The 23,478-nt window shown below is 51.5% G+C and overlaps 1 protein-coding gene across 6 annotated transcripts in view; it reads left to right on the plus strand.

Moving 5' to 3' along the window:
* The window catches only part of Arhgap22 (Rho GTPase activating protein 22), a 154,031-nt gene that overhangs the window by 122,481 nt on the left and 8,072 nt on the right, over positions 1-23,478 (plus strand). For 4 of the 6 annotated variants that reach the window (XM_029469369.1, XM_029469370.1, XM_029469372.1 and 1 more), the window contains 2 exons: positions 4,554-4,682; positions 20,560-20,767. In XM_029469369.1, the coding sequence (XP_029325229.1) occupies positions 4,554-4,682; positions 20,560-20,767 (337 nt within the window). Of the gene's footprint in view, positions 1-4,553; positions 4,731-20,559; positions 20,768-23,478 lie in introns of all 6 variants that reach the window. The other 2 variants (XM_029469368.1, XM_029469371.1) reach the window with 1 other exon arrangement.

Raw genomic sequence — 23,478 nt, forward strand, 5'->3', positions numbered from 1 at the left:
GGGAGGCAGAGGCAGGTGGATTTCTGAGTTCGAGGCCAGCCTGGTCTACAGAGTGAGTTCCAGGACAGCCAGAGCTACACAGAGAAACCCTGTCTCGAAAAACCAAACCAAACCAAACGAAACCAAACCAAACCAACCCAAACCAAACCAACCAAACAAACAAACAAAAAAAACAAATAGCAGAAAACAAAACTTTTAAAACGTAATAAAAATGATTAAAAACAAAAGGGAAGGAACAGCAATAACAGCTGTAGACGCGCAGTGAGCGAGTTCACGGTTGTGGTTGGTCCTCTGCTTGCTTCTTCACGCGACCAGTATGTAAGTTCTTTGAGAGTCCTCACTTCTGCATGTGTAACATGCTCTTAGTGATAATCCTTCCTGTGGTGTCAGTGAGGGCTGTGCATGACTGGGAATGTTAAGGCCTCCTACACATGCCCCATGTAACAGGTCCCTTGGAGGCAGTGCTGTGACTGTCACTTCTGAACATGAAGCCACAGAGATCAATTTACTAGCTATGGAAACAACATTGCCCCGACACATGTATGTCTGAGACCATTTTGTCAAGATATCAGACACCAGATAGTGAAGGGCCTTTGAGCCAGGAGCTGAAAGCAAAGCAGACCGTAGGCCTGCCTTACTTGACTGCCTTAAGGGAATTTCCAGGCTGGGTTACAGGAAAGGGACATCAATGGAGCCCAGTGGCCTCCACAGGTAGAGACAGCACAGCTGAGAGTCTGGGAGATCAAAGCTCACAGGGGGATGTATGAAAAGATGAAAGAGCTGTGCAGAGACAACGCATGCACAGAGGACCCNCCCCCCCCCCCGTTCTTGTCACCACAAGCATTGGAGGAAACCACCCACGACTGAGCGAAGAAGGATCTGAGGTGTCACGTCCACCCCAGCACAGGACGGATTGGTTCTTGTTCGCATCTGCCAGACTGGAAAGCCACACAACCATGAGATACTGGGTGGAATAGACAGGGACCCTTCCCTCTGTAGGGGAAGCATGAGCTCTGCCCCAGCTAGATCCACCTAGGAAACTCCTGCCGTGAACTTAACTTTACCCCACAGGGAGGCTCAGGAGTATTTATAGGAATATAAACCCCCAGCACCCAACCATTGGAAACCCAGTGCCTGGCACCTACTCAGACATCAGGAATGCAAAGAGGCAGGAAGGAGGGAAAGTCAAACAGCTGAAAACAACCCAGAAACTACGTGTGTTTTAAGGTCAACAGACTGAGACATTAGGGTTCTGTCTGTTTGTTTTCGTTGAATAGCTGAATTCAATGTATCCTAAGAGCTCAGTGGAGACACGAGATACATATAAATAATAATATGGAAAGCCCAAATCATATTTCCAAGAGCAAGTCTTCCATGCACACATAGAAAGAAACAGCTCATGTGGGTGAACATGGGCTGTGAAAAGGTGGTGAGCTTAAAGCATTTGAAACTGCGTGTGTTTGCTGTTATTTGAGGGGTTTGCTTGTTTGGGGGATAGGCTATTACTGCCTGAAAGTCTGTAGGCCTGAGCTTCTTCATGCCTGTGGACCCCCTGCCTCAGCCTCCAGAGTGCTGGGATTACAGGTGTGTGCCACCATGTCTTTGTAGTTTTCCCCTGGTGCTGTGACAAGTCACCATGAAATCAGTGGCTTAAATGACAGTTTGATTTGTGCGGTGTCTGTGGTCCTGGAGGTTATAAGTCTGGTTTAAGTCAAGGGGGTCACAGGGCTGTGCTGTGGGGAGGCTGTAGGGGAAAGACCAGCTTCTCCCCTGCCCCTACGTGCTGCCAGGCTCCTGGGCTCCTGACCTTCCTGTACCCTCCAATCCGGCCACTGTGATTGATCAGGTCACTTTTTGTATGTCGATTTTAGTTCTTCTGTATCCACTTTTGTCTCAGGTTTCTCCTTTGCTTTTAAAGTCCATTACAACTGGACTGGGCCAATTACCAATTTAGATCCCACTGACAAAATTGCTACTTTTCTGTGATGTAGCCTAACCTATGCATGGGTCCCAGAGACTCGAATGGAAGCACCTTATCGAGAGAGCATGATTCTGCTGTAACACCACCCAAAGATAAATATATCTTTATTTAAAAAAACAGTATTCATCACAAACATCTCATCATTGAGCTGTGCGGGAGCCTCCATGTTTAATGCACCAGTGAGTGGCGTCACTGAGGGGCAGGGGAAAGGACAGACACGTGCATTGCGTTGTGCTTTTTACCCGAGCTCTACAAACACTACAAACTCATAAATCTAAACAGTTTCATAAACACCATTCACAAGGAACGGGAGGAACCCACATGGGGGCACACCACAGTTTAATGATTCAAAGGCAGTGAAGTAGAAATAGAAAACAAGGGTACTGGCAAGCCAATGTGCAGATGATGTGGCTGTACAGCGACTTCCCAGAAACAGGCAGGGGAAGCAGTCAACCTGACGTCTTACTCCATGAGACAAAACCACGATTCCATCCCACTGTCCAAAGATTCAGAGCTAGTCACCAATAGTTGCCTAGGACAAGGGATGCCAGAGGAAGGGTGACAGGTAGAGGTGACAGTGTCACGTGAGACGTGGATTCTATGAGAGACGTGTGTACAGGCATGTGTCCTTCCCTTATAACTTAAATCAAAAGATGCTGGCTGGTTGAGTGGAGACAGTGCAGTTCACTGTGGCATACACAGTGTTGTTGAACAGCAAGTTGTAAGACAGGAAAGACAATGACAGAAATACTCCTGACAAGTCCCACAGGCATGGCCAATCTTTTGCCACTGTGATATGAAGTTGTCATCTACAAATGCATTGATCCACATCCACAGCTGTCCTTTGACATACACGTGGGCCGCATGCCTGCAAGTGATGCAATATTCTCCAATGTAGACACTGAATTATTAGCGATGCATATACTGGAATCTCTAAAGTGATCACTGCTGTGTGGTGGGAGAAGAGGAGAGAGAGCTTTGCTAATAAGCAATGTAAGAGATGGAATGGATTCATCAAAATAGTAAAATAGAGGTTGGAGATGTGGCTCTCCACCTGAAAGTGCTCACGGCTATCCCACAGGACCCAAGCTTGGTTCCCAGCACCACATGGAACCACTTACAAACCGCTGTAACTCCAGCCCCATGGAATCCACATTCTTCTGGCCTCTAAGGGAACCTCCATTCATGTTTACATACACACACACACACACACACACACACACACACACACACACACCACAAGAAAAGAACCACAGACCAGCACCCCTCATGAAGAGAGAAGAAAAAAATATCAACAAAGTATAAAATTTGCAAGGAGAAGATATTCCAGGAGTGTACAGCTGATTATTTGAAAATCCATCAGTGTGCTATATGGTTCTCACTTCTAGGAATGATGTGAGTGCAGGCAAGGTATTTAATTAAACTGTGCCAGTTTCCTTGTCTGTAAAATAAGAGGGGTGGGCTGAGGCTATCGAGAGCTCAGGTGTGATGTAGTAAGAGACCCAAGTCCTTCCCAATATACCTTTTGTTTGTTTGCTTGTTTTACTTATTTTTATGTGCGTTTCAGTTTTGTCTACATTTGTGTCTGTGTGAGGGTGTTGTATCCTGGACTTACAGACAGTTGTGAGCTGTCGTGTGGTTGCTGGGGATTGCACCTGGGTCCTCTGGAAGAGCAGGCAGTGCTCTTAACCGCTGGGCCGTCTCTCCAGTCCCTCACAATATACTTGTAACAGCACTGCTTTCAATCCTTGTGAGGATGGGCAGAGGGTGGCTGTGTGCTCAGCAGAACTGTTCTGGAACTTTCCAGTGTCCAGGAAACATTTGTTCCTATCTGGGCTCCTCCGCTGGGCCATAGTCCTGCAAGGGACAGTCCAGGGCTACCAAAGCTCTCTGTCTACCTTTACAGGATTGTCTCTGGGACTCATCCCCAGCACATAGTCCTGGATAGGGTCCTAAATAAGTAATAATGTTTTGGGGGTGTAGAAGGTGGGGAAATCATTCTTTAAAATCTCTTAAATTGCCCAGAGTGCTCAGCATAACAGTTTTTAGAACATCAGGGTGATGAACTCACTTGCAGAGGGCAAGCTGGAAGCCAATAAAGTGGCTGCCCGAGGAAGCCCCCAATTTGATCTAGCTCTAACTCCCACCTCCCACCTTTTAGTATAGCCTCAAGTAGACCAGCTCAGGTGTAACATCTGGCCAGTGGAGCCTTGGTACTCACACCCCCAAATACTAACTGTATTACACACAGTGGGTAACTGATTTCAGCAAAACACACTGAAGCTGCAATAGAGACTGAACTTCTCCGAGTTGGCCTAGAGTAGGCGTGTCCCCTCATAATGTCCTGTGATGCGTTTGATGATTTTCTGTTTCGATATGGGAACAAACAAACACAGAAAAACACACTGACATGAGGGCAAGGGAGAAAAGAAAAGCTAGCAAGTGCCCTCGTGGGAAGAGAGACTGGATGCAAACCGAAAGCAAGAGCTGAGCTCCCAGGTGCCAGGAGGGGGACCTGCTGTGCTGTCCTGCATTGGAACCCTGAAGTAAGCCTTGTCTCCCTGTCTCGCAGGTGGTGCCACAGAGCGGGAGAAGGTGCCAGCCAACCCGGAGGCGCTCCTGCTCATGGCCAGCTCCCAGAGGGATATGGAGGACTGGGTGCAGGCCATCCGCCGTGTCATCTGGGCCCCGCTGGGCAGAGGTACTTCCCGTAGCTCGCATGTCCACCCTGTAAAATCCTTGTCTGCAGGTAATCTTGCCCTCTTGCCGGACACCCACAAGTCCCCTCTCACCTGGAACTTGCTGAATGCATCCTGCATGTCTGATGGCAGCCTGGTCCCTCTGTTACTATTCTTGAAGTCATGCCTCCCACCTGGTGCTTGGCCCTTTGGCAGGGGACTCGAGTTGCCTAATAGAGTTCTGTGGCCTTTGCTTGCTTGTCTCCTTGCTTCCAGACACCCTGCTAAATGCTGAATCGTCTTCTCACAGGGCACAGGTGGATCACACCCAGCTCTGTGCTCATGCCTAGTGTGTCTGTCTTCTCCCTTCCCTTTCCCTAGGCCTTCCTGACACACTGAAACCCAACCCTGACCGCCATGCCCACTTGACGTCCTTGATCTGTTATTTACTTAATGTTCATTCAAAACATTCAGTGATTTGTACCAGATACCTGGTCTATGCCAGGCACTCCGGAATTCAGTGGTGAACTAAGCAGGTGGTGCCCCTGACCCCCTTGACTTGCTGTGTGCCACAGGCGTCTATAGATAAGACAGACAAAATACACATATCTGAAGGTGCTTAAGGGTGAGAGCTGCAGCACAGCAAAAGGACTGGGGATGTGAAGAGGAAGACAGCGGGAGGGCCTGGGTGAGCGAGGGCTGTGGAGCATGGCAGGCAGTGTTCAGACTTCATCATGAATGCAATGGAGCCCCAGGTATAATTGTAAGCAGGAGATAGATGAGACTTGCCTTAGATGGATCTTGTTGGTTTGTTTTTCAAGACAGAGCTTCTCTGTGTAGCCCTGGCTGTCCTGGAACTCACCCTGTAGACCAGGCTGGCCTCAAACTCAGAGATCCGCCAACCTGTGCCTCCTGAGTGCTGGGACACGCCACCGCCACCCTAGATTGAAAGTCTTAGTCATCATGTAAGAAGTGGGTTGCATGGCCATAGCAGGCTGGGACAGGATGGGACAATCAGTGATGGGGAGATGGCTGGGGTAGCCAGCTGTAGAACCTTCTGAGCTTTGCCCAGACTTAGTCCTGGAAGAAAGAAGGGAGTGCTGACTGCAGACACATGGCTGACTTTATAGGTTGATGTCTATCTGAAGTCATCCTCAGAGTGTTCTTGATGGTGTCGCCATGCTGGGGAGAAGGGGAAGGAAGGCCCAAGTCCCTGCTGACCATGGAGACCCAGAGCCTCCCAGCAGGGTAGTTCTAGCCATGGTGTGAGCATCCTCTCTCCCTATATATAGTATCTGTCAGGCAGGAACAGATCCCTACCTTTGGGAGGTCCAAGCCCATATCCAGATCTGACATGTCTCGTGCTCTCCGCCTCTTACCTTGCCTGCTCTCATCTTTTGTGACTGGCTATGTCCTGCTTGATCTCCTTTACCCAGCTGCCAACCCCTGTGCAGAAGAGAAAATGTAATGTTAGAAGTTAAGATTGTTCTCTGGAGCCTCATTGGGGCAGCCTCATGATTGCAGCTGGCTTGACCCACAGACCATTTAGTAGCCTGGGAAGACCAGAACCGCCCAAAGACAGCCTCTGTAGCCACGAAGGCCCTCCTTTTGTGCCAGGACATTGAAAGCGAAGCCAAGGAACAGAGCAGAGTCCACAGGAGACACCGCGCATTTGGTCTGTGGTTCATAAGAGGTGGTGAACATCAGAGGGAATTCACAGGGAGGAAAAAGAAATAATCTATACTGCATAGACCAAAGGACATGCGCTCGGTAAGAGTCGGTCAAGAGGCTGAAAAGGGGAGAGTGGATTAGGGAGCAGGTGTCTGTAGTAGTCAAACCTACCAAGTGATTCCCAGCTCAGTTAGGCAGAGATGAGCCAGTAGGAAATGAGCATGGCTCAAATGGGCACTTTGCAAAGAAGCAACTCTCATAGCCTGTGAACATGGTGAGTGGGCTTTAGCTTATTGGTTACCAAAGACCCGTGAATCCACCACATGTTACATCTACATGTCATCCCAATCTTGCATGTATCAGTGGGGAAGTCACTTGGAGGTATCTGGCAGAGTTACTGCTGGGGCACACAGGAACCAGCATTTCCCCTGGGAGGCAGGTCCCATGTAGACGTATGTGCACAGTTCTCCCAGGAGAGTTAGGTGCAGCAGGGTTTCCCAGCCCCGTATCTATGGCATTCGCAGACTAACTCAAGCACCCAGCTACATTACAAGTAAATGACTAACTCATCCTTACAGTGGGACACCACTGATGGTGGGATCCACCACAGCCCCACCTAATAGCGTAATACGACTATAAAACTGTGGAACTGAGGGAGCAATCAAGATTCAGAGTGCTGTGACCCCTTCATAGTGAATTGAATGATACCACAAAGGGAGTGATGGCACGTATGGATGGTTAGGGAGCAAAGATACAAAGAAAAAGAGAAACGAATGCCTCAAGAGGAAAAGAAGGAGAGAAGAGAGAAGGGTTAATCCCCAGCTCCCAAGTCAAAAACCACAGATAGCAGTGGTGGCAACAGCGGTGTGTGCACTCCTGGTTTCAACATGGGGGAAGCAGAGACAGGAGGATTTTCTCAGGCTCACTGCCCAGCCCCACTTAGTCTAAAAATGGCAAATTCTAGTCCCTCAGCGAGAGTATGCCTCAAAAATAAGGTAGACGACATTCCTCCCTTGTGCCAGCTTTTGGCAACTTCATCCTGCTTGCTAATTCTCTGAATGTGCCTATCTTGGGTAAGTGTATATGGTATGTACGAACATGTACGTGTAAGTACAGGTGCCTGAGTGGCCCAGAAGAGTGCTAGATCACTTGAAGCTACAGCTACAGGCAGCTATGAATTGTCTGATGTGGGTACTGGGAATTTAACCACTGAACCGTCTCTCCAACCGCAGAATCTCAATTTCTTTCTCCCATCCCCCATTGCCCTAGACCCTCCCCATTCTCAGAATAATAATCCATTAAGTGCTGCTACCCTCAGTTCGTTCATTCATTCATTCATTCATTCATTTATCAATTAATTATAGGCTAGTTACACCTTTTGGGTTTTGCATAGAACTGCTGTGAACATGGGCATAAAAGTTACTTTTTAATTGAGACCAAAATACTTGACAGAAACAAGGGAGAAAGGTTCATTTTGGGTTTTGGACCCCCAAGTTTCAGTTCACCTTGGAGGGAAGGCATGGTGGGATTGATGGCTGTGGAACGTGTGCTAGAGACTCCTTATCTAAGCAGGAAACAGTGTGGAAACCAGAGGGCTGACTGGAAGAGCCTTTTAAAGCCCTCCCCTGCTGGCCTGACAATCAAGCCCCACCCCCAAAACAGCACTGACAGCCAAGGTGTGAGCACTCAAAACATGAGCCAGTGGGTGACATTCCAGAGTCCAGCCTTAGCAATGTTGCATGAACAGCCCTTCAAACGCTTGCTTTCCATCTCCTGGGTCCACACCCAGAAGCGAAACTGTTAGGCTCCTGGATAAGTTTTTGAGGAAACACCATGCCCTTCTCCACAGTGGCTGTGCCAAGCATTCCCATAGGTAATGACGTATGTAAGAGTTCATATTTCTGCCCACTTTAATTGTCACCCAACAGCTGGCTGGGGACCTTTCCTCTGCTTGAATAGAAACTGTACGCAAGCAAGGAAGCCCTTCAAATGCTGGCCCCTGGGTGTCTTTGTTTTCCTCCATGTCTGACAGCAGCTAGCGCTGGCAATAAGCAGGCAGACGCAGGGACAAGTGGCATCCTGTTATAGACCCTGTGCTGGCCTAAGGTATTGGAAAGCTGGCCTTCCAAGGGTTAGTGTCCCCATGTAAACCTTACGTAGAAGCATTCTTGGCTCTCTGGACTCTGTAATGACCAGTCTGTAGGCTCTCCCTCAGGCTCCTGACAGTGTTTTATTAGCTCTCTGCTTGGCGGCGGTTGTCTGTGTTTCTCTGCCCCTTCCTCTTGTGCCCAGACCACACTGAATTCTTCACCTGTGCCTACAGTGGTCAGTGCCGTCTTCCAGAATGACTGGGGTACCTTTGTAAGAACAGCGTTCAGCACTGGAGGGTTGCAGAAGCGTGCATGAACCCACAGGGGTTAGGGCTACTCAGGTACAGGTGCCCTCTCGCACCAGGCTGGGATCAGCACAGGACCAGTCGCATCCTGTATCAGTATGGTGTGCAGGGGGTGTGCGATTGTAGGATCAAGCTTTGGGTGAGATGGAGCGGCTGAGACCTTACAGCGGAACAGAGGAGCAGAGGGAGTTGTCTTCCAGCCAACTCCCAGCCCTAGCAGCCTTCGTATACACTTCAAGGAGTCTTTAGAACATTCTTTTGGTCCATTACATCCCAGCTTCTAGCACCACCCACGGGCATTGAGCCTTATGTTTTGGACCAATCATGGCCTGGCTACTAGTCACCTCTCTTCCCAGGGGTGGAAGTGGGGAGTGAACCCCTTCTGGCCAAGGTGGAAATGGTTCCTGAAAGTTCCTGGTTGCAAAATCGACCGACCTCACAGTGTCTCCAACAGCTCTGGGTGGGGCTAGGCCTTCAGGGGCCAGGACAATCAGCTATAGTTTGTGGCCTAGTTGGCTCAAAGCACTCCTGGAGTGTTCGTGACAGCCAACAGCTGGTGCTGGCATGAGGGTAGCTACTCTGGCATGTGACCTATAGTCCTCTCGATCAAGGCGGCAAGGACAACACAAGAGCCCAGCAGCTGCCAGGTACTCAACTTCCCGACTCCTGGCCACTTTGTTTATTTACAGAGAAATGGACATCAGGAGAAATGCTTAAGTCTAAACCAAAGGACTTGGCATTTGTGCCAACAGTGATGATGGCAGTGACTACACCTGCTGGGTGCCCAGGGAGAGGGGCGTCCCCCTTGCTTCTTAGAGGCTTTTGTTTCTGTTTTGCTAATAGCCATAATGGTTGTAGTTGTGGGTGTAAGGTTTCATTGTTTAAACAAAGTGTTGCCAGGCCATAGTCAACCAGGAAGATGTTGGGTGGAAACCTGCCAGACTCCAGCCTTATCCCTGGTGGAAGTGAGAACACTGATGTAAGTTAGAGGAAGCTCTGACTGAGTCAGGAGGTGAGTGCACACCTCTGCCCCACCCCCACCCCCCAGGGATATGGGCTTCTACTTGGAGAGAGAAGAGACGAGCACCCACCAGAGAATTCTAAGGCAGGGATTGTGATGATCTGACCTTCAGTGTTGAGGAGACCTCTGACTGCACCCTGGACAGGCCTGAGGGGAGGACCACAACCTGTTTGACTATCCATTGCAAGAGGGCAGCTCTCCTCTGGGTCTGGCTGGTGAACTGAGCAGGCTGTCCAGAAACTAGGAGTGATGAGATCTCCAGGATGTGAGTGGAAGAAGGGGGTGGGGCATGAACATTGACTCCAGGAGTCGGGAATCAGGCTGAGCAAGGACAGAGGTTAGCGGCAGTGGAAGCGGAGGCAGCGTGGAGCAGGCTGAGGGATTGTGAGAGTTTGGCTCTGTCTAGACACCTCTGGGTCTGAGCTACCTGTGAGTCTGTATAGGCAGCTAAGGGAGGAGGAGTCAGGAAGGCTGGGAACCACTTCTCCTCAGCACCATCTGCTCCACATCTCAGCCTCAATGGGAGGGAGTCTCAAGAAGACAGTCTTATTTCCAATTCCAGTGAATGTCAACCAGTGGGCCTGAGCCTGGGCTTCCGACACTTAGACCTTTGAACCTGGTTCTGATTCTGTCTGCCCCTTCTAGTGAGGCAGGAAGGTTAGGATGACAGGTGGAGACTCCCCTACAGGCCTGGAATCCTGGTCAGTCTGACACAAGGCAGAGCAGGCATCTGCAGAGTTTAAGGACTGGTTCACAGTGTCCTTGGGCCTCCTTCTCAGCTGTCCTGAAGGCCTCTCCCCTAAAAGAGCTCCAGGAGCCTGTGATCTGGGGTCCTCAAGTCAGGGGAGAAAGGTGGCAGCCACTGCTCTAGGCTCAGCAGAGCCAGGGCATTGGGCTGTCTGCCAGGAGAGCCAAGGCCACACAGTAACTGCTTTATCTGAGAGCTCCCCACCACACACACCCTGCTCACCCCCTGCTTCCCACCATCCTGTTTTTCCACCCCCTCCCTTGCTGTGTAGTCTTATCGACCTGTCTCCCCTCACTGGGCTCCACGGAGCTCAGCATTTCTACACACAGTTCAGAGATGCCCACCCAAGTCGAATAATCTGCCTGCTACCAGGATGCTAATGGAAAAGAACCATCCTTATGACGGGTCTCAGCTTTCCAGCCCCTCCCCCAAGCATGCTCCTCCTAATCCAACAGACTAGAGCTCAGGCAAGCAGGGCTGGTGAGAACTCATAGGCAGGAGGCAGCTGCAAACCTCCACTCAACTGGGGCTTTTCTAGGTCTAAGTCAGATGGGGAAACTGAGGCTCAGAGAGGCGAAAGCAAGTGGGCACCTACCTACCCACCCTAGGATGAGTAGGTAGGTGCCTCCACCCTTCCCATGTTCACAGTAAAGTGAGGAGAGAAACTGAACACTTTGGATTAGACACACTCTTAGATGGAGGGCATTAGCCCTACACTTTAGTTTCAGGGCCTGGACTAAGAGTCTCCGTGTCCCACAGCCAAAAATTAATGGGAGCATGGGCTTCCCCCAAGGACCCAGGGAAGGAGACTATGCCCCTAGCCTTTACACTGCCTGGGCTGACATGTCTCACCTCCTCTTCCTCTTATGGTTCAAGCATCCTGGGTCCCTTGGTAGTCTGTGACCGCCTGTCCTCCCTTAGCATGCTTATACCTACTGAGCTGCTCTGGCTGTGTAAGGTGAGGCAGTCACAGGTTTTAGGACGAGACATGGATATCAAAATAGCCCATGTGAAATAAAGACAGGCCGTGACTGAGGCCGACTCAGCCTGCCTTTATTTACCAGTTTGGTAGTTTGATCACTATGGACTTTTGTACTAGGGTTGGTGTTTTGGTTTGGTTTGGTTTGGTTTAGAGATGGAGGTCTCTCTACATAGATAGCCCTGGCTGTCCTGGAACTCACAGAGATCCACCCACCTCTGCCTCCCAAGTGGTGGGATTAAAGGCATGTACATGTGGTTCAAGGGGTGCTCTTAAAAATATTGCAGTGGGTTGTGTATTTTGGTTCTTGGAGGGGCCTTAAACTTTCCCTTGGTCTTTACATCAAGTGAGAGCCTACTAAATGTGAGCAAATAAAGTGACTTGTCCCCTGCACACCTCCCTTCAAGGGAGGCCCCATCCCCCAGGCTCAGGGCCTTCCTCCTCTCCATGCCTCTATCTCTTCCAGCTCTGCTTCTGCCTTCAGGTGTAGGCTGACCGAGTGCCACTCGGAAACCACGTTGTGGACTCTTCTCCTGATGGAACCGGGAGAAGTTAGATTTCATAGACAGACACTTGAGGAATGATCTCTGTCACTTCCCAGCTAGGAGACCTCAGACAAATCGCATAACCTCTCTAGAGCCTCCATAGCCTCTTTGTAAAAAAAAAAAAAAAAAAAAAAAAAAGAGTTGTTAATTATCTTTTAAAGCTGTTCAAGGAGATGAGATCAAATCCAAACCATTGCCAATAACCGGTTCCAAAGAGGTCTGATTCCTGGAAGGCCTGGGATGTGGAGCCCTCCAAGCCTCTGTTGCTTTAGGTGGAGCATCAATGCCCTGCTCGCAGGTTGACTCAGACCCAGTTGCCCAATCCTCTCTGGCCTCCCTTGCACCACCTAGAGCTCGTGCCTCCCCTGGGCTTTGGCCTGCGTGGGTGTTCCTGAAGAGGGTCCCCAGCTAGAAGGAAGTAATCGCGTGGAGAGCTGCTGCGAACTCAAAGCGCCTGATACGGCGGCCCCGAGAAAGGGGTGCGGACCTGGAGCTCCCAGCGCTGGGAGCTGCCTGGCAGGAGGTATCCCAGGCACTCGATCCTCCCGCCCTCGCCCCAGGTCCAGCCCTGGGCGGCTCAGGCCGGGCGGGCGGCAGGCAAGACGCTACCTGTGCGCGTGCCGGGCATTCCTGCCGCCGCCGCGCCGCCGCACCCGGGCGCGCCATGGGCCTGATGCCGGCCGCGCGGGCTTTCTCGAGCTGCCGCGCCTGCCCCCGGCCGCCCTGCCATCTGCCCGCCTGCTGCGCACCCGCTGCCCCAGGTAGGGGCTCGACAGGGTGCGGGACCAGGGGACGCGGGGCTCGCGGGCCCTGCGGGAGGGTGGCTATATCGTGGGAGTCGGGGATCCGAGATGGTTCCTTAAAGGGCTGGAGAGCCATGTACGTGCTGTTTGTGTCGGTGGGAAGAGGACCTGGCGATCCCCCATCCCTTTTCCTGTCAGGAGTCCGACTGGTGTGAAGAGACTAGGAAACTGAGACTAGGAATTTGTTTAAGATCTCCTCATCCCCTTCTGCTCTGAGACCTCGCAGGAAGTGGGTCCCAGGCTCTGACTCCAAATCCAGTTGGAAACCTTTGGAAAGCAACCATCCAGAGGAGGGAATCGGTATGTCCTGGGCCTGGCTAGCATTGGGCAACCCCATCCTCTATGACCTTAACCTGTGGTGGTTTTCCAGGCCATTCTGGGGGCAAGTTAGAAGGGTTTTCAATCCCTTCCCAAAGCTGAGACTATCAGTAGGCAGGGCCTGAAAGAGGGGCAGTCAGTAATCCTGTCAAAGGCAAAGTAGGTGTTCAAAGTGGGTGTATTGGTGGGTTGCAAATGGGAGTGAACAAAAGAGCAAGGAAAGGCTCTTTGTAAACGTCTGGAGAATTGTTTTCTCATTGCACCTTCCCCCTGATTGTGGCCTACTCACCACTGGGGAGAGCCAGAGGCAGACAGTGGCCAAGCCGATCTGCTGCCTCAGCTCTGGGACCAAATCCTAGAGGGAATCCCAGTAGCCTCCTATTCTTGCTGTGGCAGAATCGACCCCCACTGGGCTTCCTCCAGGGCTTCCCTTGAGGGTCAGGAGAAAACCACTAGGTGCCCTGTGTTAACATTCATAGCTTCAGGACTTGGCAGGAAGGTTGAGGGCTGCTTCCAGGGTCTTCTAGAATGATCTCTGAGCAGTGGCGGAATCTGTGACTTCTACTCCTGCCTGGATTTCTGAGACGTGCTCACTGGAGGCATGCAGGCCAGGCTAGAGGGAGCAGCTGTCAGTGCAGAAACTGTGGCTGCAGGTTCATCCCTAGGAAAGGCACCTCTGCCAGCTTCCTCTCCGTTGGCAGAGCAGGCACTTGGGTGACGAGTGTAGGCCAGGCCCTCAAGAAACCACATACTGGCTGGGTTTCCAGCTACATGACAAGCCTACCAGAACTGGTTCTTGGCACATTTCCTCTCTGAGACTTGCCAAGAGGGCTTTGGGAGTTCACAGAGCCTACCAGGGGAACTGTGGCAAAGACAGCAATGGGTGGAGCCTCTGGAAATGGAGGCTGCCTGAGGCCTGAACATGGCTTGTCTATAGCAGGGGGAGCTGGCACGGAAGACTCGAAAGGCTGAGCTGGAATGAGGTCATAAGTCCAGTCAAGGAGGGGATGCCCTGAGAGTGTGGGTCCATCGTGGGCCTCAGGGCAGTCTGTGAAGACAGATCTCACTCTGAAGAGGTTGTAGTCTACTGTTTCAGCCAGATGTGTGCCCCGAGCCTTTATCTCTGTGGTCTTATTACTGGCCTGCTTGTGCCCCCACTTCATGGTGTCTGGGGTCAGTGCTCATGTGACCCTTTGTCTCCTTGCCTCCATCTCATCCTCAGACACCAGGTGTCCTCCATCAGAGCTGCTTCACTGACTTCCCTCCCCACAATTCCTTACCTCCTACTTAACGTGTTTACTCTGTCGCCACCTTCTCAAAACCTCTTCTGTTTTGAAGTGCCAGGACTTTGTGGCTTTCCCTCTGCTGGACTGCTGCCCTATTTGGGGACAGTGAGAATGTTCAGAAGGCTTTTCTGGGAGGCAGGGGTTGAGAGGGACTGTCACAGACCAGACCTGGCGAGACTGGGTGCCGTGTGCACCGGTGGGCTTATCTAGATGTTGTGCCCACGGGCTGGTTGGTGGGGGCCAGCAGGGCAGAGCTTGCCTCCCAGCCTGGTTTGTACAGTGAAGACCTCCACTGGGGGCATGCTCTCAGCCTGAGGGCTGCTCTGATGCTTTTCAGCAGGGTAGCACCCACAAATCCATAGTTTTATTTTCTAGGTTTCCAGCGTCCAGTGACCACCTGCTGCCTGAAAATACTAAGTGGAAAATTCCAGAAACAAATAGCTCCTAAGTTTTAGATTGTGGACTGTGATGAAATCTTGAACCCTCCCACTTTATCCCGTCTGGGGTGTGAATCATCATTTTGGGGTGTCTGTTCTGTGTATGTCACCCACCTGTCAGATCGGATGTCATGGTGTGTTAGTGCTGGGGTTCACATAGCCTTTACTTCATCCAACAATGGCGCCAAGCACAAGACTAGCACTGGCAATTGGAGTGGTTGCTTTCAAGTACAGAAAGGGGCGGGATATGAGGATCGGGGACATCCACATAACTGTCATTCCAGGACAGCGTTGAAGTTGTTCTGTTTTGACAACTACTTAGTTTGGATCCAAAGAAACTGGGACAAATGGCTCTCTGTGGTACCTAGTAGAGTACCAGCAGACATACTGGCCTCCAGGCTCCCGGAGTATCACAAATGCTCCTTAACACCATCCGTGCTAGCATCTGGATTCCTCTCAGCCCTCTCCCTACCCTAAACTTCTCAAGCTCGTGGCTCCCCTTCTGCAGCCTCTCAGTTCCTTGCAACCCGCTCAGTTATTCTTTTTCTTTATCTTCCTCTCTTGCCTGTCTTTCTTGGTCTCCTTTGCCCACACTCTTTTTTTCTTACTGTCCCGCCCCCTCCCCGTCTACTCTGATGGCCCAGCCCAGTCTGCTGGGCATGTTCAGTCTGCTGCGCTCTCTTCCTGCTCTGGTCTCCTCCAGATGCCTCTGGCCCTACTCTCCCTCATATACACAGTAAAAATCTTCCCCTCACCCACACCTTGGAACAGTCCTGTGCTCAGTTTATACATACACTTAGATCATGGTCTACTTAGGGGATGGTATTGTCTGCAGTTTCCCTGGGGATCCCGGTTAGCCTCCTGGGGTGGCGGGGGAATAGGGGACCTTTTGTTCTTAGAACAGGGTCAGGCACAAGCGCAAAGTAAGAGACAGATGACAGGTATCCTGAGCATAGGGCTCAGGGAGCAAGAAGGAAGCTGGTTGGAGTCCCCGAGCTTTGTGAGTTTCATGTTTTCCTGAAGGTGGCCATCAGTCACTGGGAACTGAGGCCGGGAGCTGAGTGCAGTGACTTAGGACAGGAGAACACTGCATGGTGTTTGTCCTATACACTCACTCCTCCACCTCTGCCCCAAAGAAAGCAATGTCTTCCCACTGCTGTGACACTGGGGTGGAAGGTGTGGTGGAGAGAGAAGGCCCTGCACGCCCCCCCGCCGCCGTGTGTGTGTGTGTGTGTGTGTGTGTGTGTGTGTGTGTGTGTGTGTGTGCGCGCGCGGAGCTGACACTGGAGACAGTTGGGAAGTGAGTCTCACTAAATGGAAGGTCTCTCTGAGTGGATGGGAGGAGGCAGGGGTCATTCCAGGCTAGCCCATGCCCCTCTGGGGGACACTTTGTTTGTGGGCACTTCCTCTGTACCTCTGTATGTTCTATTCCTTGCTCATTTGAAGTGTTCCTGGTTACACCAGACACGGCTTCCCATGGCTTCCCTGTGAGCCAGGTCCCCTTCCCCACTTGGCCAGACTCTGGTGTTATCTGGGGAAGTCTTTATTCACAGACTTAAAGCAGAAGAGGCAAATGACTGCCCCAAAGCCTGAAGCAGCCTAGGTGGGGTAGGGGGCAGTAAGGAATACTGCGGACTGCAGAGGATTGGCAGGGAGTTTCTGTCAAAGGGACAAAAGCTACCATGGAGTGCTCTGCCACTCTCGACTTTCTGGAACTTAGGCCTGTCACTATCGTAAACGTGGATTATTTCAAGAGAAACTCAAGAGCTAGGGTGTAGTTCAGTTCTAGAAAGCTTGCCTAGCGCGTGCACCTCAAAACAAAGAGGGGCAAATGGAGAAAAAAAGCAATTTTTAAAAGTGTTTCCAGCATGACAGGAGGTAAACTCATGCATTTGAGGCCCTGCGTGTGGGTAACTGAGTTCTGAGTGAGAGAAAAAAATAGCTGAATCTCTGTGCCCTGAGCCCAGCCAGCTCTAACCCCAAAGGCTGTGACACTATTTGAGGTGACTCAAGGCCTCCTGAGTCAGCCCTGCTTTGAGCTGTCCAAGTAGCCAGCTTGTCCCTGGGCTCTAGGCTCAGTGCCTTCCCCTGGGTTAGGGGACTAACCTGCCAAGGCCCAGAAGAGGCAGGTTTCCCTCTTGTCCAGTATTGCTTCCTCTGCCGTGACCCAGATGTCCATGGGACCTGCTGCCTCACGGGTCCCTCCGCCTCCATTCTGATGTGGACAATGGCGACAGAACAGCTGGGATGTTTGCTGTTCCCGGAGCCACACTGAATGGGCTGGACTAGGTCCCTGCCACATGCACACACAAGCTGACATGCTCACATGATTACATGTACAAACAAAAGCTTAAAGTGTGTGTGTGTGTGTGTGTGTGTGTGTGTGTGTGTATGTGTGTGTATGTGTGTGTGTATGGCACATACAAGCACATACACCTTTTCTTAAGGCACTGATGGTATCCACCTGATGTGTCCTAGGCTTTCTTCCCTGATCTATATGCTTAATTTCCAGATCATGCACTCCATATTCCATTCCCCACCCCCATTCACCCTCTGACTTCTCCACATCCCACATCTCCTTCCCACCCCCCTGTCTCCACACGGATGCCCCCCACCTCCCACCCCACCTGACCTCTAAACTCCTTGGGGCCTCCAGTCTCTTGAGGGTTAGGTGCATCATCTCTGAATGAACAGGAAGTCCTCTACTGTATGTGTGTTGGGGGCCTCATATCTGCTGGTGTATTCTGTCTGTTTGGTGGTCCAGTGTTTGAGAGATCTGGTATTGGATGAGGGAAAAGGACTGAAGCCCTAAGAGCCAGCAGAAAGAATGGAAACAGGCAACCTCAGGAAATAGGAGGTTGGGGGTGGGGCTCCAGAATGTACCAGAGACCTGGGAGGTGAGAGACTCTCAAGACTCAAAGGGAGGGGCCTTAGATAAAATGCTCAACCGTAGGGAGAGGGAACTTATAGAGCCCACCTCCAGCAGGAAGACAGAACATCAAATGAGAGAGGGGGCATCCCATAGTCACATCTCTGATCCATAATAGTTCCTGTATGAAAGATTACAAGGATGGAAATGGGCAGGAGCCTGAGAAAAAGAGGGTCCATCGAGAGGCCCAAAGTGGGATCCAGCTCAAGGGGAGGCCCCAAGGCCTGACAGTATTACTGAGGCTATAGAGCGCTCACAAAAAGGGATCTATCATGACTGCCTTCCAAAAGACCCAACAAGCAGCTGAAAGAGTCAGATGCAGATATTTGCACCCAACCAATGGACAGAAGCAGCTGAGCCCTGTTGTTGAAGGGAAGGCTGAAAGGAGCTAAGGAGAAGGGCGACCCTTAGGATGTGAAATATTTTTAAGTTGCCTGGAGCAGGGAATGAGGTAGGCTGCCCGAGAGATGGTTGAATTCCTCACTTGGCTGCACCATGACCCAGTTCCCACAAAACTATAGTCCTTAACACAACGTGCTCTAGGATGGTGCCCCTGTCATGCCTCGAAGGACATCCTTCGGGGATGTCTGCACAGTGAGGAGGTGAAAAACACTATCCATTCTAGAGACCAGACCTCCTGGAGCAGTGGGAGGGTCTCAACTTGAGGGTCTCGGGGGATTGAGTGGTGCTTTCATAGGGGTCAAATATCAGACCTTCTGCACATCAGATATTTATGTACTGCATTATAACAGTAGCAAAATTATAGTTACAAAGTAGCACCAAAAATAATTTTGTAATTAGGGAGTCACCACACCATGAGGAACTGACTGTGTTAAGGGGTCACAGTGTCTGGAAAGTTGAGAGCCATGCTCCTGTGTCTAAGGCAGTGAGAGTTTCTCCAGCTGCTGACCCGCTGGGCAGAGAGAGAGCTTTACAGATCTTGGCACTTTACACTCCTTGCCTGGGCTATTAGGAAACCCCAGTCTTGTCATGTATCAGATTATCAGTGTTCTCACCGGGAATTCCTCTGCCTTCTCTCCTTCTACTCTGGTCATTAGATATTTGGATTCTTCTCTTTCTGATGCTTTGTTTTGTTTTCTCCCAAATGTTTTCATATTGGAGAGTGTACAAAACATTTGGGCACTGTTCAATGGTCTTGCTTTATTCAAGTGTGTGTGACTGGGATAGCGTGTCAGGTTCAGATACAGGGATGCCGGAACCCTGAGGCACCTCTGGTCACAGACCCACTAAGAGCTAAGCCCTAGCCTGACACACCAATTTGACTTATTTATAGCTTCACATGAAAGAAGATACACAGTGTGTACTTGGGGGTTCGTTTATTTTGCTCACGATTATGGTTTTTGTTCTTAAGACTTTCCAGAGCCTCTGTCATCTGCTCCACCCTCCTTAAACCTTGTTCACATGGTGCTGTAGCCATTCCGGCTTTGAAGCTGTGCCACTGAATGCCCACCTCCCTCCCAGCTCCCAGCAGCCACCAGTCCACTTCCTCTCTGTGTATGACAATGTAGGAATGTCTCACCAGCTCGGCCACACAACTTTTGTTCCCTTGTGAATGTCTTATTTCGCATCGTGTCTTCTGGATTCTTCTGAGTGGTAGCCTCTCTCAGTGTTTCCTGACTTTGTGAGGCAGAACCGCGTCTCGCTGTGCAGGTGTAATGCATTGTGGGTATTGATGGGCTGCAGATGGTCTCCCATCTTTTGTTGCTGTTTGCAAAGCTGCTGCGCCTGTGCACACACACCTCATCCATGCCCCCTTTCAGTTCTGTGTCTACCCAGAGCTGGGATTGCTTGCAATCAGTCTGTTCTCAGTTCCTTGAAAGTCCCACCACACTGCATGTCTGCCTCAGCTGTACCATCTCCTGTTCCTGCTAGTGGTGCCCAGTGATTCATTCCTCCACCCTGAGCAGTGCATAGACCTGTTCCTCCTCCTTCCTCCCTTCCTCTCTCCCTCCCTCTTCCCTCCCTCCCCCCTCCTGTTCTGTGTGTCTTTGTGTGTGTGTGTGTGTGTGTGTGTGTGTGTGTGTGTGATAAGGCACATATGAGGATAGACGACTACCTTGGGTGTGTGTCCTTAGGGACAGGGTCTCTCGCTCACTGCTGTATATTCCAGGCTAGCTGGCCATTAAGTTTTCAGGGACTGTCCCACCTTCACTTTCCCATCCTGCTCTGGGGGTCACAAGCACTGGGATTACACATGTGTGTCACGTGTCCAGCTGTGAACAGACCTGAGCTCAGGCCTCACACCTGTGTGTCGAGCTTTACCCACGGAACTGAGCTAGCTCCCCAATGCTCACTGCATCGTTGTGAGGAATGGCGTTGAGAGGGATGGTGTTTCTCACATCAGTGTGCCATCTGTCTGGTCCTCTGAGCTGTGCCTTCTGACCCCTCCCTTGTGCAGCAGTGCCCAGGGGGCTGACCCATGAGGCAGCTGCTCATTTTCCTGTGCTTGGGCATGGCATAGTTTCCAATCTAGAGTGAGTCCATCCATCCATCCATCCAGTACAAGCACATGCTCTCTAAGGGCCCTTCCCTCCTGGCTGGGACAAGCTCCACAGGCCACACCTACTGCTGCCCTAACAGCTTTGACCAGCCACCTGGCTGTGCCCTCCCAATGTCCAATCTGTCTCCTTGGGAAGAGCCTCGTTTGGCGCACACACAGCATTCTTTGCCTTCCACTGCCCCAGACACTCTTCAGCTACCATTGTGCTGAGTGCCAGGGAGTGTGAATCATCCCTTTCTGTGTCCAGGGATCTTTGGCCAGCGGCTAGAGGACACAGTGCACCATGAGCGGAAGTTTGGTCCCCGGCTGGCACCTCTGCTGGTGGAGCAGTGTGTGGACTTCATCCGGGAGCGAGGACTCAGTGAAGAGGGCCTCTTCCGGATGCCTGGCCAGGCCAACCTGGTGAGGGACCTGCAGGATTCCTTCGACTGTGGGGAGAAGCCGCTGTTTGACAGGTGAGCTTTGGCGGGCAGGGCAGTATAGGTGGAACCACTTGCTGAGGCTCCGGTAGGCTCCCCCTGACACCAGCATCTCTGAGCAGGGCCTGGTGTGTTGGCTGCCCATGTGACTCATGCATGTTTAGCCAGTCTGCCCAGAGTGTGGGTCACAGAATCAAGCTGGTCCTGATCTTCTTGAAGGTGTCTGCGCAGACAAGGCCAGCCATCTGGTTGTTTCCACAGCTCTTCCCTGACCCAGGTAGAGGAATGAAGGCCTCAGCTAGCTGCCAGGCACAGCTGCGTCTCGGATTCCATGCTAACTGCAACATGCCTCTTAGCTCTAACTCCCCTATTGACCCAGCCCAAGCTTCTGTAATGGCAAGATGGCAAAGCAACTGAGTTCCATCTCCGTCAGATTCTGGGAAGACAGTCATTTCTGTCTGCTTTGGATCTATACTCATCACCGAGGCTTTCCCATGGCTAGGGGAAGACACCACCACCCACTCACTGCCCAGTCTAAGAATGGGGGAAGAGGGCTTGCCTCTCCATGGGGTTGTGCAGGCTGTCTCATTACAGAGCGGGTTTGTATAGTTCTTATATCAAGCCTTCAAACCAAACCAGATGTCCATAAAGCTTCTGCCTCTTGTGACATCTCCTCTCAGATGTCAGCTCCTTTTGCCAGGAGACAGGCTCTGCAGCGCTCATCTTGGCCCTGGACCGCCCTGAGCACACAGAGTGGGCGAGTTCCTTCATTAGATGCGCAGTCCAGTACTAACCATGGCTCCTCAGGGAGGGCATACGAGTCCCTTTACCTGGCTTCTTGTGAAACTCTTGTGGAAACTTGTGCGTCACTCTCCATGTCTGCAGCCAGACGCCATCTCTTCTGCAGGCATCAAAGTTAGAGACAGCCTCAAACAAGAGCTGCCTCGGTAGGGGCTGGGAACAATGGCTTTTAGTAAGGTTCAGGGTCAGAATCACTGCCGTAGGTTAGATACTACTGGAAGGATGTCAGACCTCACATCACCATAGTTAAGCTCATTGGGGTCTTTGGGCAAGGTACCAATCCTTCCGGCCTATCCCACCCTGTAGTGAGTGTCATTGTCTCATCATGCCTCCTGTTTTAATGCATGATGCCACCTGGACTCAGATTGGCTTCTGTCCCTGAGTTTAGGCCCACAGACCTACACCTCTGTTCTGGCAGCATGACAAGGCCCTTCTTCCAGGCTGTGGCTCCTGGCTGCCCCTCCATCATGACACCAACCAACTAGGCTTGCATGATGGGGCTCCCTCTCCCAGACTTACTCTGCCTGGTGCTGTAGCCCCTGCCCACCCAGCTCCTTGTGCTATAGCTTAACTACAGAAACTGCTTCTGGCCTTGGTCTTCCTCTACTTCAAAACTCCCCTTTCACCCAGTTATTCTTTCTCCATAGTAACATTCTCTCAGCTCCAGGTGTGTGTGTGTGTGTGTGTGTGTGTGTGTGTGTGTGTGCGTGCGCTCTTCAGGATTGGAGACAGTTAAGAGGCAAGGCCTTCATTCCGGATGAATGCTGTTGTTGGCATGGGCAAGAAGGTGTCTTTGGAAATGGAGAGAGGATAAGAAGCTGCAGATGGGGTGTGGGCAGCGGAGACAGATGACTTGACCTGAGCAGGTCTGCTGACCCACTGGGCTTTCTGAGGCCTGGCCTTAGCCCACCAGCTGCATGTAGCTTACACTATGAGATACCCAGGCTGATGGGCCTGGGCATCGTCCTGGAATGCTCTCTTCTGTGCTAGTGAGAATGTGATGGGGGGTGAGGTGGACTCACAGTGGTGTTGGAAGGGAATTTGGGGACATCGGAGTCAAGTGTTCGAGAAGAGACCGTGAGTGGGGACAGAGGACTGCAGAGCGAGCCCATGGGAGAGCCAGAGTGTGAGGAAAAATGGGCCAAGGGTACAGCTGAGCACCAGGTCTCTGTGGGTGAAGGATGATAAGGGTGGGGAGGGGAGCTCTGAGCAGGGAAGCAGGCAGGAAAGTCTGTGGACCGGAGTGGGGGGAGCTACCACTTAACCAGTCCCACTTCCTGTCTCCCTGAGGCAGCAGTAGCTGACCCTGCAGAGTCCCTGGATGGAGAAAGTGGTCCAGGAGAAGGCAGTGGGCAGTGAGCAGAGGCATGCTTGGCTAGAGAGGGGAGGTCAGGAAAGAGTTCCTCCCTCCCGACCCCCCGTGTGGATCTTGGGTGTGTATGGCATAGCCAAGGTCTGCCAGTCCCTGGCCCATCTTCTCCCAGTGCCTTCTATAAGGAACTTTAAGCTGGGGCTTGAAGCCAGGAGCTAGGAAAGTCTCCTGGGACCCAGGAGGAGACAGCTGTGGTTAGGATTGGCCAGTGCCCAGATTGACAGGAAAAGAGGGTGTGAGCCTGAGCTAGGATACCCTTGACCCCTCTTCCCTGACACACACACACACTCACACACACACTGAGCCAGTAGTGGAGACTAAGTCCTGTTGTGGACATCTAGAGGCAAGGGCATGACCTCTCATCTGTCCAGTCAGTGCTCAGATGCCTGCAGGCAGGTCAGCCCCAATGGCATCCCTCGGATACAGATTCCCCAGTTCAGCCATGAACTAAGCAAGCCCCAGCAAAGACTTGGCTGTACCACGAGAGCTTCCTGTAAGCTGACCCAGGTCATAGGTTAATTCCTTCCACGCAGAGCAACTGTTGTGAGTGGATCAGCTTTGCCCTGTGGCTTTT

Source organism: Mus caroli, chromosome 14 (assembly GCF_900094665.2).
Source record: "Mus caroli chromosome 14, CAROLI_EIJ_v1.1, whole genome shotgun sequence".
NCBI classification, from domain to species: Eukaryota; Metazoa; Chordata; class Mammalia; order Rodentia; family Muridae; genus Mus; species Mus caroli.